This window comes from Caretta caretta, chromosome 27 (assembly GCF_965140235.1).
Source record: "Caretta caretta isolate rCarCar2 chromosome 27, rCarCar1.hap1, whole genome shotgun sequence".
Lineage (NCBI taxonomy): Eukaryota > Metazoa > Chordata > Testudines > Cheloniidae > Caretta > Caretta caretta.
Window position 1 is genome coordinate 10,238,612 of NC_134232.1, and position 15,348 is coordinate 10,253,959.

At 49.4% G+C, this 15,348-nt stretch overlaps 1 protein-coding gene across 2 annotated transcripts; it reads left to right on the forward strand.

The window, feature by feature from the left end:
• The first annotated feature begins 2,058 nt into the window (after positions 1-2,058).
• On the forward strand, positions 2,059-13,852 carry SNF8 (SNF8 subunit of ESCRT-II). Of its 2 annotated transcripts, XM_048830170.2 has the most exons (8): positions 2,059-2,197; positions 5,149-5,199; positions 8,689-8,827; positions 9,652-9,756; positions 10,869-10,941; positions 12,100-12,241; positions 12,535-12,609; positions 13,308-13,852. In XM_048830170.2, exons 1-8 carry the CDS (start codon positions 2,144-2,146, stop codon positions 13,443-13,445), a joined length of 777 nt encoding a protein of 258 aa, XP_048686127.1. In that variant the 5' UTR covers positions 2,059-2,143; the 3' UTR covers positions 13,446-13,852. The 2 variants fall into 2 exon arrangements, with proteins under 2 accessions (XP_048686127.1, XP_048686126.2); XM_048830169.2 differs by lacking the exons at positions 2,059-2,197; positions 5,149-5,199 and adding an exon at positions 5,457-5,507.
• Positions 13,853-15,348: the final 1,496 nt, after the last annotated feature.

Genomic DNA, 15,348 nt, shown 5'->3' on the forward strand with positions numbered 1-15,348 from the left:
GGGAAGCCCTGGTATGGAAAAGGTGTCATACCACTGATTTAATGTATGAAGTTGGATAAGATCTGGTTCAAGATTTAGCAGGCAGGGACTCTCCCAGCAAGTGACATGACTATCTCCATGGGCTTAAATCATTTGTGAGTTTCACACACAGCAAGGGTGGAGTGAAGCCCAAATGTAAATGTGAAATGAGCAATGTACTTTATAATGAAAGACACCTGAGAGATCTGATCTTCTCTGACTCTGATCCCTGCCTTCTTCTATCATTAGTTGTAATTGAATAACACCTGCAGGGTCTGGGAAATAGGGACAACCCAGTACTCACGGTTTATCAAGGTCTGACCCCCTCGTGAAGTAGGTGTGAGGGGAATCTCTTTTAGATGCTGGGCTGCAGAGTGTGCAGTCACTCAGCATTCGGGGGTGAGAAGGGACAAGGAATCATCAGCCTTTGGGGTACAAGGGTTCGATCATTCCAAGGGACAGGAACACAAAAGTGGGGAAGGCAGGCCACACAGGGTATGTCTACATTGCAATATAAGCCTGGGATTCAAACTCAGTCTCAAGACTACCCACCTTCCATCTACATGCAAATCACGCTAACACAGGGCTTGGTCCCAGCACCCCATGGCATGGAGGGTCCAAGCCTGAGTCAAGCTGGGACCCAGGGTTCAAGCCCTATTGCTATGCAGTGCAGATGCAGCCCCACTAGACTTGTGATCTGGGAGCATGCCAACAGTACTCCATGAGCCCATGGGCCAACTTTCTTTGTCATCTGATCAGTCAAGTTTGGTGGACAGTTAAGTTTTCCCACACTTCACCATGAACAAAGGGCTACAGCAGATGCCTGCCACATTTTGGGAGGGTGCTATGAAGTCTGGGGGAGTCACAGGTGGGGATCCTGCATTCAACAATGCCTAGCCTATGGTTACAAATGAGTGTAGACACTCAGACTCTAGCTTAGCAAACCCAGGGTCTGCTAACCTGAGTTTTATTAACCCTGAGCTTACATTTACTCCTGGGGGAATTGTGTGCCACTGTGCATGAGCAGAATTCATGTCCCCTGCAGATTTCTTTGCTTCTCCGCAGAAAATGACTTTCAGACAGGGAAGCAAAGAGCAGTCACGCACTACTCCCTAGCAGTGCAGGTACATTGTTTCAGGCACCTGGAGCAGCTGGCGGAGAGCTCCCACCTTTGTGCAGCCAGTGGCCTGTGCTCCCCACTGCCATGCTGGAGCCTCTGCATGTATTTATTGACAAATAAAACTGGCAGAATTTTAAAACATTGTGCGCAGCATTTTAAATATTTTGGTGCATAATTTTTAATTGTTTGGCGCCGAATGCCCTCGGGAGTGCTACACTGCAGTGTAGACAGACCCACAGCGTTGGAGGGAAGGCAGGGGGTACAGTGAACCCTGCAGGGCTGAGGTCAGGGGAAGGAAGGAATCAGAGAGCTGCTGGGGGCAAGTGGGACTCAACCGCCTCTGCCGATTATTTCGAGGCTGCCAGTGGAATTGGTCTCCCAGGAATGTGGGGAGTCAGCCCCCAGATTTTGGAGGGGATGCTAGCAGGATTATCCCTCCCCGCCCCCGGCCCTCAGGATTTTGGTAGACGGGGAGATTAGACTCCAACACCCAAGATTTTGGTAGGAGGTTGACCCCCCCACATTTGTGGGGGTACACATTGGTATGAGCCCCTCCCCCAGGATTTGGGGTGGTATGAGCCCCTCCCCCTATATTTGTGGGGGTACAAATTGGTATGAGCCCCTCCCCCAGGATTTGGGGTGGTATGAGCCCCTCCCCCTATATTTGTGGGGGTACAAATTGGTATGAGCCCCTCCCCCAGGATTTGGGGGTACAAATTGGTATGAGCCCCCCCCGGATTTGGGGTACAAGGGCGTATTACCCCCCGGGATTTTCGGTAGTAGGGGAATTAGCCCCACCCCTAGAATCTCGGGGGGGAGGGGAATCAACCCCCACAGCGAGAAGGCGCAGGCGCATTGGCGGGGAGTGGGAGTTAGCCCCACCCCCTTAGGACGGGAGGGAGGAAGCCACTTCCTGTCGCAGGGCGATGACGTTGCCGCGAGGCATTTCCGGTTCGGCGGACGCTCGAGCGCGTCCCGGGAGCCGGGCGGTTCCCCGTCGCCGGGATGCACCGGCGCGGGGTGGGGGCGGGCGCCATCGCCAAGAGGAAGCTGGCGGAGGTGAGCGCCGGGGCCCCTCCCGTACCCCGGAGGGCCGAGACCCCCTCCCTCCCTCCCTTCTCTGGGGATCCTGGGGATCTCCCCAGATCTGGGGGCGCGTCGCTCCGGAGCCTCCCCCACCCTCTCGTATCCCGGGCCCGGCGGGGGCTGAGTCGCCTTCCTCCGCCATCCCGCAGAGGCTGCGATCCGCCCGCTGCTCCAGAGAGAGGGGCGCCAAATCCGCCGCTGCACCCGGATCCCCCGCAGCTGCCTCGCCCCGGACCTTGTAGGCGCCGAGTCCCCCCCCCTTTCCCTCGTCCGAGGGGGCGCCGAGTCCCCCCCCCCTTTCCCTCGTCCGAGGGGGCGCCGAGTCCCCCCCCCCTTTCCCTCGTCCGAGGGGGCGCCGAGTCCCCCCCCCTTTCCCTCGTCCGAGGGGGCGCCGAGTCCCCCCCCCTTTCCCTCGTCCGAGGGGGCGCCGAGTCCCCCCCCCTTTCCCTCGTCCGAGGGGGCGCCGAGTCCCCCCCCCTTTCCCTCGTCCGAGGGGGCGCCGAGTCCCCCCCCCTTTCCCTCGTCCGAGGGGGCGCCGAGTCCCCCCCCCTTTCCCTCGTCCGAGGGGGCGCCGAGTCCCCCCCCCTTTCCCTCGTCCGAGGGGGCGCCGAGTCCCCCCCCCTTTCCCTCGTCCGAGGGGGCGCCGAGTCCCCCCCCCTTTCCCTCGTCCGAGGGGGCGCCGAGTCCCCCCCCCTTTCCCTCGTCCGAGGGGGCGCCGAGTCCCCCCCCCTTTCCCTCGTCCGAGGGGGCGCCGAGTCCCCCCCCCTTTCCCTCGTCCGAGGGGGCGCCGAGTCCCCCCCCCTTTCCCTCGTCCGAGGGGGCGCCGAGTCCCCCCCCCTTTCCCTCGTCCGAGGGGGCGCCGAGTCCCCCCCCCTTTCCCTCGTCCGAGGGGGCGCCGAGTCCCCCCCCCTTTCCCTCGTCCGAGGGGGCGCCGAGTCCCCCCCCCTTTCCCTCGTCCGAGGGGGCGCCGAGTCCCCCCCCCTTTCCCTCGTCCGAGGGGGCGCCGAGTCCCCCCCCCTTTCCCTCGTCCGAGGGGGCGCCGAGTCCCCCCCCCTTTCCCTCGTCCGAGGGGGCGCCGAGTCCCCCCCCCTTTCCCTCGTCCGAGGGGGCGCCGAGTCCCCCCCCCTTTCCCTCGTCCGAGGGGGCGCCGAGTCCCCCCCCCTTTCCCTCGTCCGAGGGGGCGCCGAGTCCCCCCCCCTTTCCCTCGTCCGAGGGGGCGCCGAGTCCCCCCCCCTTTCCCTCGTCCGAGGGGGCGCCGAGTCCCCCCCCCTTTCCCTCGTCCGAGGGGGCGCCGAGTCCCCCCCCCTTTCCCTCGTCCGAGGGGGCGCCGAGTCCCCCCCCCTTTCCCTCGTCCGAGGGGGCGCCGAGTCCCCCCCCCTTTCCCTCGTCCGAGGGGGCGCCGAGTCCCCCCCCCTTTCCCTCGTCCGAGGGGGCGCCGAGTCCCCCCCCCTTTCCCTCGTCCGAGGGGGCGCCGAGTCCCCCCCCCTTTCCCTCGTCCGAGGGGGCGCCGAGTCCCCCCCCTTTCCCTCGTCCGAGGGGGCGCCGAGTCCCCCCCCCTTTCCCTCGTCCGAGGGGGCGCCGAGTCCCCCCCCCTTTCCCTCGTCCGAGGGGGCGCCGAGTCCCCCCCCCTTTCCCTCGTCCGAGGGGGCGCCGAGTCCCCCCCCCTTTCCCTCGTCCGAGGGGGCGCCGAGTCCCCCCCCCTTTCCCTCGTCCGAGGGGGCGCCGAGTCCCCCCCCCTTTCCCTCGTCCGAGGGGGCGCCGAGTCCCCCCCCCTTTCCCTCGTCCGAGGGGGCGCCGAGTCCCCCCCCCTTTCCCTCGTCCGAGGGGGCGCCGAGTCCCCCCCCCCTTTCCCTCGTCCGAGGGGGCGCCGAGTCCCCCCCCCTTTCCCTCGTCCGAGGGGGCGCCGAGTCCCCCCCCCTTTCCCTCGTCCGAGGGGGCGCCGAGTCCCCCCCCCTTTCCCTCGTCCGAGGGGGCGCCGAGTCCCCCCCCCTTTCCCTCGTCCGAGGGGGCGCCGAGTCCCCCCCCCTTTCCCTCGTCCGAGGGGGCGCCGAGTCCCCCCCCCTTTCCCTCGTCCGAGGGGGCGCCGAGTCCCCCCCCCTTTCCCTCGTCCGAGGGGGCGCCGAGTCCCCCCCCCTTTCCCTCGTCCGAGGGGGCGCCGAGTCCCCCCCCCTTTCCCTCGTCCGAGGGGGCGCCGAGTCCCCCCCCCTTTCCCTCGTCCGAGGGGGCGCCGAGTCCCCCCCCCTTTCCCTCGTCCGAGGGGGCGCCGAGTCCCCCCCCCTTTCCCTCGTCCGAGGGGGCGCCGAGTCCCCCCCCCTTTCCCTCGTCCGAGGGGGCGCCGAGTCCCCCCCCCTTTCCCTCGTCCGAGGGGGCGCCGAGTCCCCCCCCCTTTCCCTCGTCCGAGGGGGCGCCGAGTCCCCCCCCCTTTCCCTCGTCCGAGGGGGCGCCGAGTCCCCCCCCCTTTCCCTCGTCCGAGGGGGCGCCGAGTCCCCCCCCCTTTCCCTCGTCCGAGGGGGCGCCGAGTCCCCTCGAGTAAGTGGGGTCTGAATTCTCCATCTTCTCAGGGTGCAGAGAGTCTGTACCCCCCTGCCCTAAATTCAGCTGGGTCTGAGTACCCCTTTTGACAACTTAAAGTCCTCCCTCCTCCCCCAGCAACTTCGAAACGACTGCTTCTTTTCTTCAAAGCAACTGGCTGTAGGACACCCCTGTCACCCAAACCCAGGAGTAGCTGATCCTCTCTCTTGAGGATAAAGGGTTGGTGGGTGGGGAGCAAGTCTGCGATGGGTTTTCTTGTTTAAAATGCAGACATACTGCAGAAATGGTGGCGGCACTGGTGGGGGACCCTGCAGAGGAGAAGTGGTCTCAGCCCATGTGTGACCTCTGAAAAACTTAAATAAAATGATTAGGGGGATTTTTTTATCTCCTAGGCCAAATACAAGGAGCGAGGGACAGTGCTGGCTGAAGACCAACTGGCACAGGTGAGATGCTGGCTCCAAGTTGAGTGTGAAGGGACCATTGCTGGTATGCGGTGGACTTGAAAGTTGGAAGGAATGTGAGGTTTTGCAACATGCTCAGGAACTGAAGCTGTCCACCTGTATATTATTGTGGCTTGATGCGGTGATGTTGGTGAAAAACAAGAGTACTGCACCTGTTAGTTTTACTTGCTTTTATGCTGGAAATCTGGAAGTCATGGGTGACTGTGAAGTTTCCTCCCACTTACATTTTAGGGCCCTTCTTCGCAACAAGAACTATGCTTAGAACAGCCTTCCTCTTCTGTGTGCACCAGGTAGGCCTTCCATATCTCTGCCTCCACCCCAAAAAACACCTGCCAACAGTCTCTTCAACCTTGCCTCCCCTGCAAGGTTGGTAATTTCCTGGGGAAAACTAGTTTAGGGCAGGATGCAAGTAAATACCAGCTTAATCCCACTTTAAACTGGGAAGTGGGGAATTGCCTCAGTGTCCAGCAAGTTCAGCAAGCCCAGAATGAACCTTTTCAAACTTTGGATACATCCATTCAAATGCTCAGTCGATCCACTACATCAGAGTTGGTCCATTACAGAACACTGCATGACCAAATGGACCTGAACTAGTAGGCAGCAAATCTGCATGCTTCTGCTTGCTGTGACAGGGTCGGGCCGGATGGCTACAGGAGAGTAGATTTTTTTTTTTGAAGCGCAAAAAAAAAAAAAAGCAGATGTATTAGCCCCAGGTTAAGTAGGTCCCTTTTCCCTGGGTAAGATAACAGGGAAGATTCCAGAACAATCAGGAACCTTCTGGAGACAATTAAGACAGACAAGATGATTAGAACACCTGCAGTCAATCAAAAAAAACTGCTAGAATCAATTAAGGCAGGCTAATCAGGGCATCTGGGTTTTAAAAGGAGCTCACTTCAGTTTGTGGTGCAAGGAGCTGGGAGCAAGAGGTGCTAGGAGCTGAGAGTGAGAATGTGGACTGTTGGAGGACTGAGGAGTACAAGCATTATCAGACACCAGGAGGAGGTCCTATGGTGAGGATAAAGAAGGGGTTGGGAGGAGGCCATGGGGAAGTAGCCCAGGGAGTTGTAGCTGTCACACAGCTGTTCCAGGAGGCACTCTAGACAGCTGCAATCCACAGGGCCCTGGGCTGGAACCTGGAGTAGAGGGCAGGCCTGGGTTCCCCCCAAACCTCCCAACTCCTGGTCAGACACAGGAGGAGTTGACCTGGACTGTGGGTTCACGAAAACGGCCAAACTGAGGGCTGCTGTGAAGTTCCAAGGCGAGCAAATCCGCCGATAAGCGCAAAACCCACCAAGGTAGAGGAGGAACTTTGTCACATTGGTTAATGCCTCAAGCCTAGAACTCTGCACTATTGGCGTTTTCATATAATCGATTGTCTTTGACTTTTGTTTCAGTAATACTGAAATGAGTCATTACATATATAGCTTCCTTGAGGAAAACACTGAACCAAAATGTACACAGACATTCTGATGTTCAGTATTTCAATTACCTATATTATTATTATTACACCCACTGCAGTTTAACTTCTTATTTGTGCAACCTTAAATTAGTCCACGCATCTACTGTCTTATATAACCACAATTTGAATATGTAATGAAATCTAAGTGTAATATGGCCTACGTTAATGAAAAAGTTTCTAAAATAGAAAATGCCTTAAACTGGGACTAACTAGTTTTTTCGGGGACAGTAAAAAAAATAAAATAAATAAAATAAAATAAAATAAAATATGATTTTACCTCTGAAAACTGCCTCTGGTAAATGCCAGGCCATCCCTGCCCTAGTGTGGTCTACTCCATTATTTATGCCTGCTTGTTTAAATATATATTTAAACACACAAAATGATTCTGATTTCTCATTACGTGTCTTCTGTTATATAGTCCATCTAAGATCCCTATGGTCAATTGTCTTGTTGTTTTTTAAACGGCTCCAGAGGCGATCCTGGAGTTTACAGTCCAGTAAACCTAACTTTACTACCAGGAAAATTGTTTGAAACTGTAGTAAAGAACAGAATTATCAGACATATAGATGAACACAATATGTTCGGGAAGAATCAATGTGGCTTTTGCAATCACGCCTTGCCAATCTGTTAGAATTCTTTAAGGGTATCGTCAAGCCTGTGGACAAGGATATTCCAGTGGATATAGTGTTCTTGGACTTTTAGAAAGCCTTTGATGAAGTCTCTCACCAAAGGCTCTTAAGCAAAGTAAGGAGTCCTGGGATAAGAGGGAAGGTCCTCTCCTGGATCAGTAACTGGTAAAAACATAGGAAACAAAGGGTAGGAATAAATTATCAGTTTTCACAGTGGAGTGGTAAATAGTGGGAGTCCCCTAAGGATCTGTACTTGGACCAAGGCTGTTCAACATATTCATAAGTGATCTGGAAAAAGGAGTAAACAATGAGGTAGCAAAATTTGCAGGCAATACAGAATTACTCAAATAGTTATATCCAAAGCTGACTGCAAAGAGTTACAAAGGGATCTCACAAAACTGTCTGACTGGGCAACAAAATGACAGGTGAAATTCAATATTGATAAATGCAAAGTAATGCACATTGGAAAACATCCCAACTATACATACAAAATATTGGGGTCTAAATTAGCTGTTACCACTCAGGAAAGAGATCTTGGAGTCATTGTGGATAGTTCTCTGAAGATATTTGCTCAAATGTGCAGTTACAGTAAAAAAAAAAAAAAAAAAAATTAAATGTTAGGAAAGGGACAGATAAGGCAGAAAATATCAAATGCCACTATATAAATCCATGGTATATCAACACCTTGAAAACAGCACGCAGTTCTGGTTATCCCATCTCAAAAAGATATATTAAATTGGAAAAAGTATAGAGAAAGGCAACAGAAATGATATGGGATATGGAACAGCTTCCATTCAAGGAGACATTAAAAACATTGGGACTGTTCATCTTAGAAAAGAGATGACTAAGGGGGAATACAATAGAGGTCTATAAAATCATGACTGGGCTGTAGAAAGGGAATAGGGAAGTGTTAGTTATCCCTTCACATAACACAAGAACCAGGAGTCTCCCAATTAAATTAATAGGCAGATGGTTTAAAACCAACACAAGGAAGCACTTCACACAATGCACTATCAGCCTGTGGAACTGGGGGATGTTGTGAAGGTCAAAAATATAAACTGGATTCAAAAAAGAATTAAGACTCTATGCTCTGGGTGTTCCTAAACCTCTGACAGCCAGAAGCTGACAGGAGATGCGTCACTTCATTATTCCCATTCTGTTCATTTCCTCTGAAGCACCTGGCACTGGCCTTTGATGGAAGACAGGATACTGGGCTAGATGGACCATTGGTCGGACCCAGTCTGGCTGTTCTTGTGTCTGTGGAGGTTAGCCAGGGAGCTTGTCATGTTTTGTACGTCAGTGCCATGCCATGCTTTTTTATGTAATGTTATAAAGCAAGCGTTCAGTCATAGATGCTTTCCTCTCTTTACCCGTCACTTACAGATGTCTAAGCAACTGGACATGTTTAAGACCAACTTAGAAGAGTTTGCCAGCAAACACAAGCAAGAGATTCGTAAAAATCCCCAGTTTCGGGTCCAGTTCCAGGACATGTGTGCAACCATCGGAGTGGATCCATTGGCATGTAAGGAATATATGCAGGAGAGGTTTAAGACTGAATGTCGTGATTGAGTTTGGAGACAATTTGTATTGTCTTTTCTCAGTAAAATCTCTCATTGAAGTTGATAGGAGCTGTGAGTAAAGATGATGGGATTTGGTTCTTAGGGTCTGAAAACTGATGGGCTGTTTTGCCAGCCTGGGAAGGGAAGCAAGCACCAGGCATAAGGCCTTTCCTTTAGGACAGGGGTTCTCAAACTGGGGTCAGGACCCTACCGGGGGTCACGAAGTTTTGACATGGGGGGTTGTGAGCTGTCAGCCTCTACCCCAAACCCTGCTTTGCCTCCAGGATTTATAATGGTGTTATAAATTAAAAAACACTTTTTAATATATTTAAGCACTCAGAGGCTTGCTATATGAAAGGGGTTACCAGTACAAAAGTTTGAGAACCATTGCTTTAGGACATGTTTTATTGTTTGAACAAAAAAAGACATGAACAACCCAAAATAAAGTAACTCAGTTGACAAGCGTGACAGTCTCTAGTCTGTCAGCCAGAGGAAAAGAGGACAATCCTTATACATCTTGCCGAGCCTGCGATAGGCAGAGCTCCCATAACTCCTTCTGGGCTGCTGTATCACCTTTTCGCAGGGCCCAATCCTGCAAACCCTACAGGGGACGGTGCTTGTGACTGAGAGTAGCCCTACTGCCATCAGTAAGGCTCAGAGCTGTCAAGGTATTTAGGAGCCTAAATACCTTGGAGGATCTGGGCCAAAGTGCTTGCAGGATTAGGCTGTTAAGGAAGAAGAATAGCAGTGATGCTTAATTTGATTTTTCTTCCCCCTTCCTTTGCAGCTGGTAAAGGATTCTGGTCAGAGATGCTGGGAGTTGGAGATTTCTACTATGAGCTGGGTGTTCAGATTGTTGAAGTTTGTCTGGCTCTGAAACACAGAAATGGAGGTGAGGACTCTACACGTTTGCCTCTTGAGCACAGGAGCAAATACTGCCTTCCGCCGGCTGTATGTTACAAGGTGCTTCTGGAAACCGAGCCGCGCTTGGTAAGACGCTCAGTATGTGGTGTACTTGAGTGGGTTTCAGAAAGTGCCGAGAAAACAGTTTTGGCTTTGGCTCCGCTCCAGTAAAAAAGGGTAGCATGGTTTTTACAATGAGGTAGCTAACGCACGCAGCTTTTGTGAAAATCCATTGGAGGCAAGGCTCTGTGGCTTTTTCACCGCGCTGTAGCTAGGTGAGCTGAATTGTGGGTGAGAGGGGATAGCGTTGACGTCGCCTAGCTACAATGCAGTAAAAGCTACCTACGGGCAGTCACCAATAGGATTTTATAGTGAAATAGCGAACGTGTGTTATTACAATGTAAACTTCCCACACCTTTTTTAGCAGCAAAGATGTCGCTTAACACTGCCATAGAATATGCTTGGTGAGCCTGTAGCAGTACGTCTGGTTCACAGCAAGAATTGGGGGATTAGTAATTGATCTGATTTTTTTTCCAACTATACAGAGAGAGAGAAAGAAAAAATGAATTTCTGGCCCACTATTGCTAAAGAAAGAACTTGACCAAACTCTTATTTTAAAGAACTGGCCTCATATCCTGCAAAGTAAAAGTGATAAGTAAGGGCCTGATTTAGAAATACTTCCGACATCTAGAGTAAGCAACTTATTATGCAAGCATTTATTGTAAGGTAATGTCATGTGTGTGACATCTGCTGTTAGTTTGAATCGCAGCCCCAGTTTTGGACCAGAACTTCATGGTGGTAGGTGTTGGACAAACACAGAACAAAAAGACAGTCCCTGCCCCCAAGGACCTTGCAATCCATTTTTAATTAAATGTGCCTGATCCATTAATGGGAGAAAACAGCAACCAACTCCACAGTACTCTCAATTTGGGGATAAAAATGTTTAGACCTTTAATATCCTACCTAAAGCTGTGAAATCGAATACAGTGAAAAACACATTAAAGTGACTACATAAATGAAAGGAACATGTAAGATAATGGCAAATGTGAAAAGGAACTGTTTCTCTGTATTAACATCACCTCCCTCATTTGTTCTCTCTAGGTCTCATAACCCTGGAGGAACTTCATCAGCAAGTGCTAAAGGGAAGAGGGAAGTTTGCCCAGGATGTCAGCCAGTGAGTAGCTGCTTGAGCTGTGTTGTAACCCAGGGGAGCCTGAAAACAGCATGAATAAAAAGTGACAGTTAATCTAGGCAGGCACCTGAAGGTGGTTCTGCTGCTAATATGACCCCAGATAGCTTCATAATTATGAAGCTATCAGTAGTGAGTCCATAATTAAGGTTGCAAGCAATGCCCTATTATAAATTTATATGCCTGCTGGAGGAGCTCCTCTCAAGATTACAGTATACAAAATATTGCTGTGATAGCTTAGATACTCAGTTAATAATCAGAATGTGTGGTAACAGTTGCAAATCATATATTAAGACAAATTACACTAAAGTCTTGCAAGTGAAACAATTCAATCTGTATTGCAATGTAATCAGTCTACTTGCATAGAGGAGAGTTGACAGACTAATTTTTAAAAAGAAATCTTATTTTTGACTTTACATTGCCTGTACATTGAGAGTTACTTAAAAGGACTGCTACGATAGGGAAATCTGTATTTAGTATGTTAAGTGTAATGTCTTATGAAAATTAAATTCATACTTTTGCCACAGATTCACTTGAACAGTGAAAGTAGACTGAGTTTCACTTTCTTTTCTTGCATTAGCAAGGTGTTACTATGTACCCGTCCACCTGCTAGAGAGTATTACTTGAACAAATAACAATTTCTACTGAACTTTCATTATTTCAACTTTCTTCTGCTTGGAGATCTTTCTGTTGATAGGGTTTGCAAAAGGTTGTCTTACAGGATCTGAATTTTGGGCCTGAGATTGTCTTTTGAATATTTTATTTTGGCAACTTAGCGTTGGCGTTCACAGGACTTGTAGGATGAGTTCACTCAAACAGTTTAAGTGACCATCTTATGATCCTGTTGGAATCAGAGCACACCTAAAATGGAAGCAAGGCAGGCAATCTTTTTTCGGTTGCTGTTGCCTCTTGGTAAATATGAATGAAAAATTAAACAGATAGCAGATAACTTTTCAGAGGTGCTTAGCATGAGAAGAAATAACTGTAGCCACTTAACGTGCATGGTTCGCCTCTGCCTTTCAGACTTTAACTTTGCCACTTGTACAGCTGTTGTCCCTTATTTACATCACTTAGGGTCTGGCTCAAGTGAAGAGCTAAAGCTTTTCTTTCAAAGTCTTATGTTCACTCCCACCGCCTCTTCAGGGACGATCTCATCCGAGCTATCAAGAAGCTGAAGGTTCTGGGCAGTGGCTTTGGGATTATTCCTGTTGGAGGGACATATCTGATCCAGTCTGTACCAGCTGAACTGAACATGGATCACACAGTGGTTTTGCAGCTGGCTGAGGTACTGTGGCAAGAGATTCTTTTGTATAAGCTGCCCCTAAGGGGTCCCAGGGTACCCTTGATTCACTTGGGCAGGCTCTGTAGATAAGGAATAGATGGTATGAAGAGTTTAAATTCTAATATGAGTGAGAACCTAGGGTCTCAGCTTGTAAAGATATGAACATGTAGGCAAGTAGACTTACCAAAACATGGACTCTGATATTAAGTCCAGCTCATTAGCAGATAGTTAAGAGCTTTAACTGTGCATTGAAATCATTGTCTTACTAAAACACTTTTTTTCTTCTCTTATTTCAGAAAAAGGGGTATGTAACTGTCAGCGAGATCAAGTCCAGTTTAAAGTGGGAGATGGAACGTGCCAAGCACGTGCTGGTATGTATGTGGACCTTGTGTGGTATGCTTGTTTGGATTACATGCTGTTGTAGTAGGATTAGGGTTGCATTTACACTACCAGCTCCACCGTCATGGTAGGACACAGTAAAAACAGTTTAATCCCATCTAGTCTGCAGGACCAAACCAAGGAGAAAGTAAATGAGTTCTTTACCCCGTAAGACTTAATGTAGACAGGATCTAAGGCAGAATCCTCTTAAGGGCAGGTCCATACCTTTCACTGGTGCTGCTATGAACTATGTACATACTTCATTTCTTGCCTTGGGATCTGGGCTGCACCTTCCTTAATTCTGTAAAATTTACTCACCAGCTCTGGCTTTGTATCCATGGTTCTCGAATACTTTTTGAACATAAAATCTTCACTTACTGCAGGGACAGATGGAGATAGCTGTAGTGAAGTCAGTATAGCCACTTGCCCTTTAAATATATTTGTAGCAGGTGAGAATACTTCCAGTAATGGAGGGGGTGATCATACAGATGTCTGAACTACCTGCAGCTAGAGTGGGGCGAAGGAAGCCCTGTCTAGTGCTAACTTGAGTCATGGGGCTCTTCCTTCTCCTGCCTGTAGCAGAGCTGGAATGCAGAAGTGGTTCTTGTGTACTTGTATGCCCTGCTTCACTTTTTTGGGCAGATCCTTGTTTTCTCCATTCAGCTTTTGAGCCCTTGGTCTATTTTGACAGGAACACCTGCTGAAGGAAGGCATGGCCTGGCTTGACACACAAGCTCCAGGGGAATCTCAGTACTGGCTGCCTGCTCTCTTTACAGAACTTTACTCTCAGGAAATCACTCCAGAGGAAGCAAAGGAAGCACTACCCTGACTGTTAAGAGGAACCACTGAGCTGTGTGCACCTGTACATATTCCCCCTTTGCTGTTGTGTTACCTGAAGGAGGACATTTAACTTTAAATAAAGTTGTTTAAAAAAAAATCCCCAGGTTACCCAATTGATCAAAATTATACATGCTTAACTAACTTCAAATTGTACCAACCAAACTACCTTTACCATCTGTGTGATCCAGAGGTCTACTGTTCTAAACTAGAACATGGGAGAGATGCAAAAGTGATTCTACCTCCTTAAAGGGTAAATTTCCACTCTGAGCTTATCAGCTGTAGAAACTAACTGTCCCCAGCAGCATCCCTGCTCTGGTGAAGTGTTTTAGGAAACTACTGTAAACTCAAGTCCCTTCCCCATGAAAAAATAAATAGTCTAGATTCTGCCAAAACAAACTTTATTGCACAAAAAAAATCTTATGTACAATTATATATAAACAAGGTGTTTTATAGTGACTCTTGTGCATATATTTTCAAATCATTAGGTCTAAAATTCTGTCACTAAACCATGTCTGCCTAGAGCAGTCATTGAGGATTGTCACTTTGAAATGGAAACATTCAGAAACAGCAGGACAGGTAACAACGCTATAAAACTAATACGTTCACAGCCACATGCTCAGGTGAATGGTGTCCACAGTAAGGCATTTTGTGTGTGGATGGTAATGCCACATGCACCACATACATATTTCTGAACCAGATCTGCCTTATGAAGGCATTAGAGGCCCAGCTCTAACCCATTTTAAAGTGGAGATGCTATTGATTTATGAAACCAGTGAAATTTACAAGGGGATTAAACAGGCATCACAGTAGCACAGCTCAGACTTCTCATACCAATATGCCTCCATGAAACCTTATATCAAGGAGTAAACTGCTTTATTTACTTCCAGCTGGTGTGTCCTATGTAAGTTTCCCTTCAGAGAAGATAGACCCAAGGTGAGATTTTGTTAAATGGCAGCTTGAATTCAGGAATCTTTCAACTTCTCAAAGCTCCTTAAGTAGCAGGATGAAATTTACAATAGTTGATATTCTACAGAAACAATCTGTATTGAAAATAATTCACCGACCCATGGGACATTTGAAAACAGCAGTTTGATCTACAAAAAAGACAATTTCTTTAGAACAAAGTTACCTGACCTGGAGCTTCTTTCCATGCCACAATAAGAATCAGAGGATTATAGCAAAGGAATTTTTTTTTGTGGGGTGGGGGGGGGGGGAAAGGTTGGTGCACCATAGTATGTGCTCAACTTTTAAATCAGTGCTCTTGTAAAACAAGATTAAGCCCTTCATCTGGGAAACATTTTACCACCCAGTTTGGTGGTGGTAAACTCAATCAGGCCTATTTATCTGCCTGCTTGACCTGGGTGTGTTTCATCTCCATGTCCCTTACTTTAAATACATCCTTGATGTAATGGCACGCACAGCCAGCAGACACCTGCCCAAGAGGTATGAATTGCTCAAAATGAGACACTGCTGTTAGAACTATCAAAGCTTTAAGAACTAGTTTTACCACTGGCCAAGTTTGGCAAGGGAATGTTCTGCTGCTATTGACATTCGCTCCATGAAGATGGCTCCCTGCTTATAAATGTCCCTTATCCTAGCATTTTATTTGTCCTGGATCAAAATACTAGCAGAAGAACAAAAAAAAACAAACACAACACTGACTTCAGGGGCTGAAAGCAAACAGCAGTCAAGGAAACAGCACTTCCATTTAGAAGAGCCAAAGATTAAAAAAAAAAATAAAACACAACAAATACAACAAAATTAGATGGAGGGAGGGAGGGAGTGTTTTTTTTTTTAAAAAAACCCCAGTGATTTTCTCTCCAATGTTTCCAGGGTAAAAGCATCTGCTCTTGATTTATAAGCTTTTACAGCTTGCATCCATTCCTCCCCCC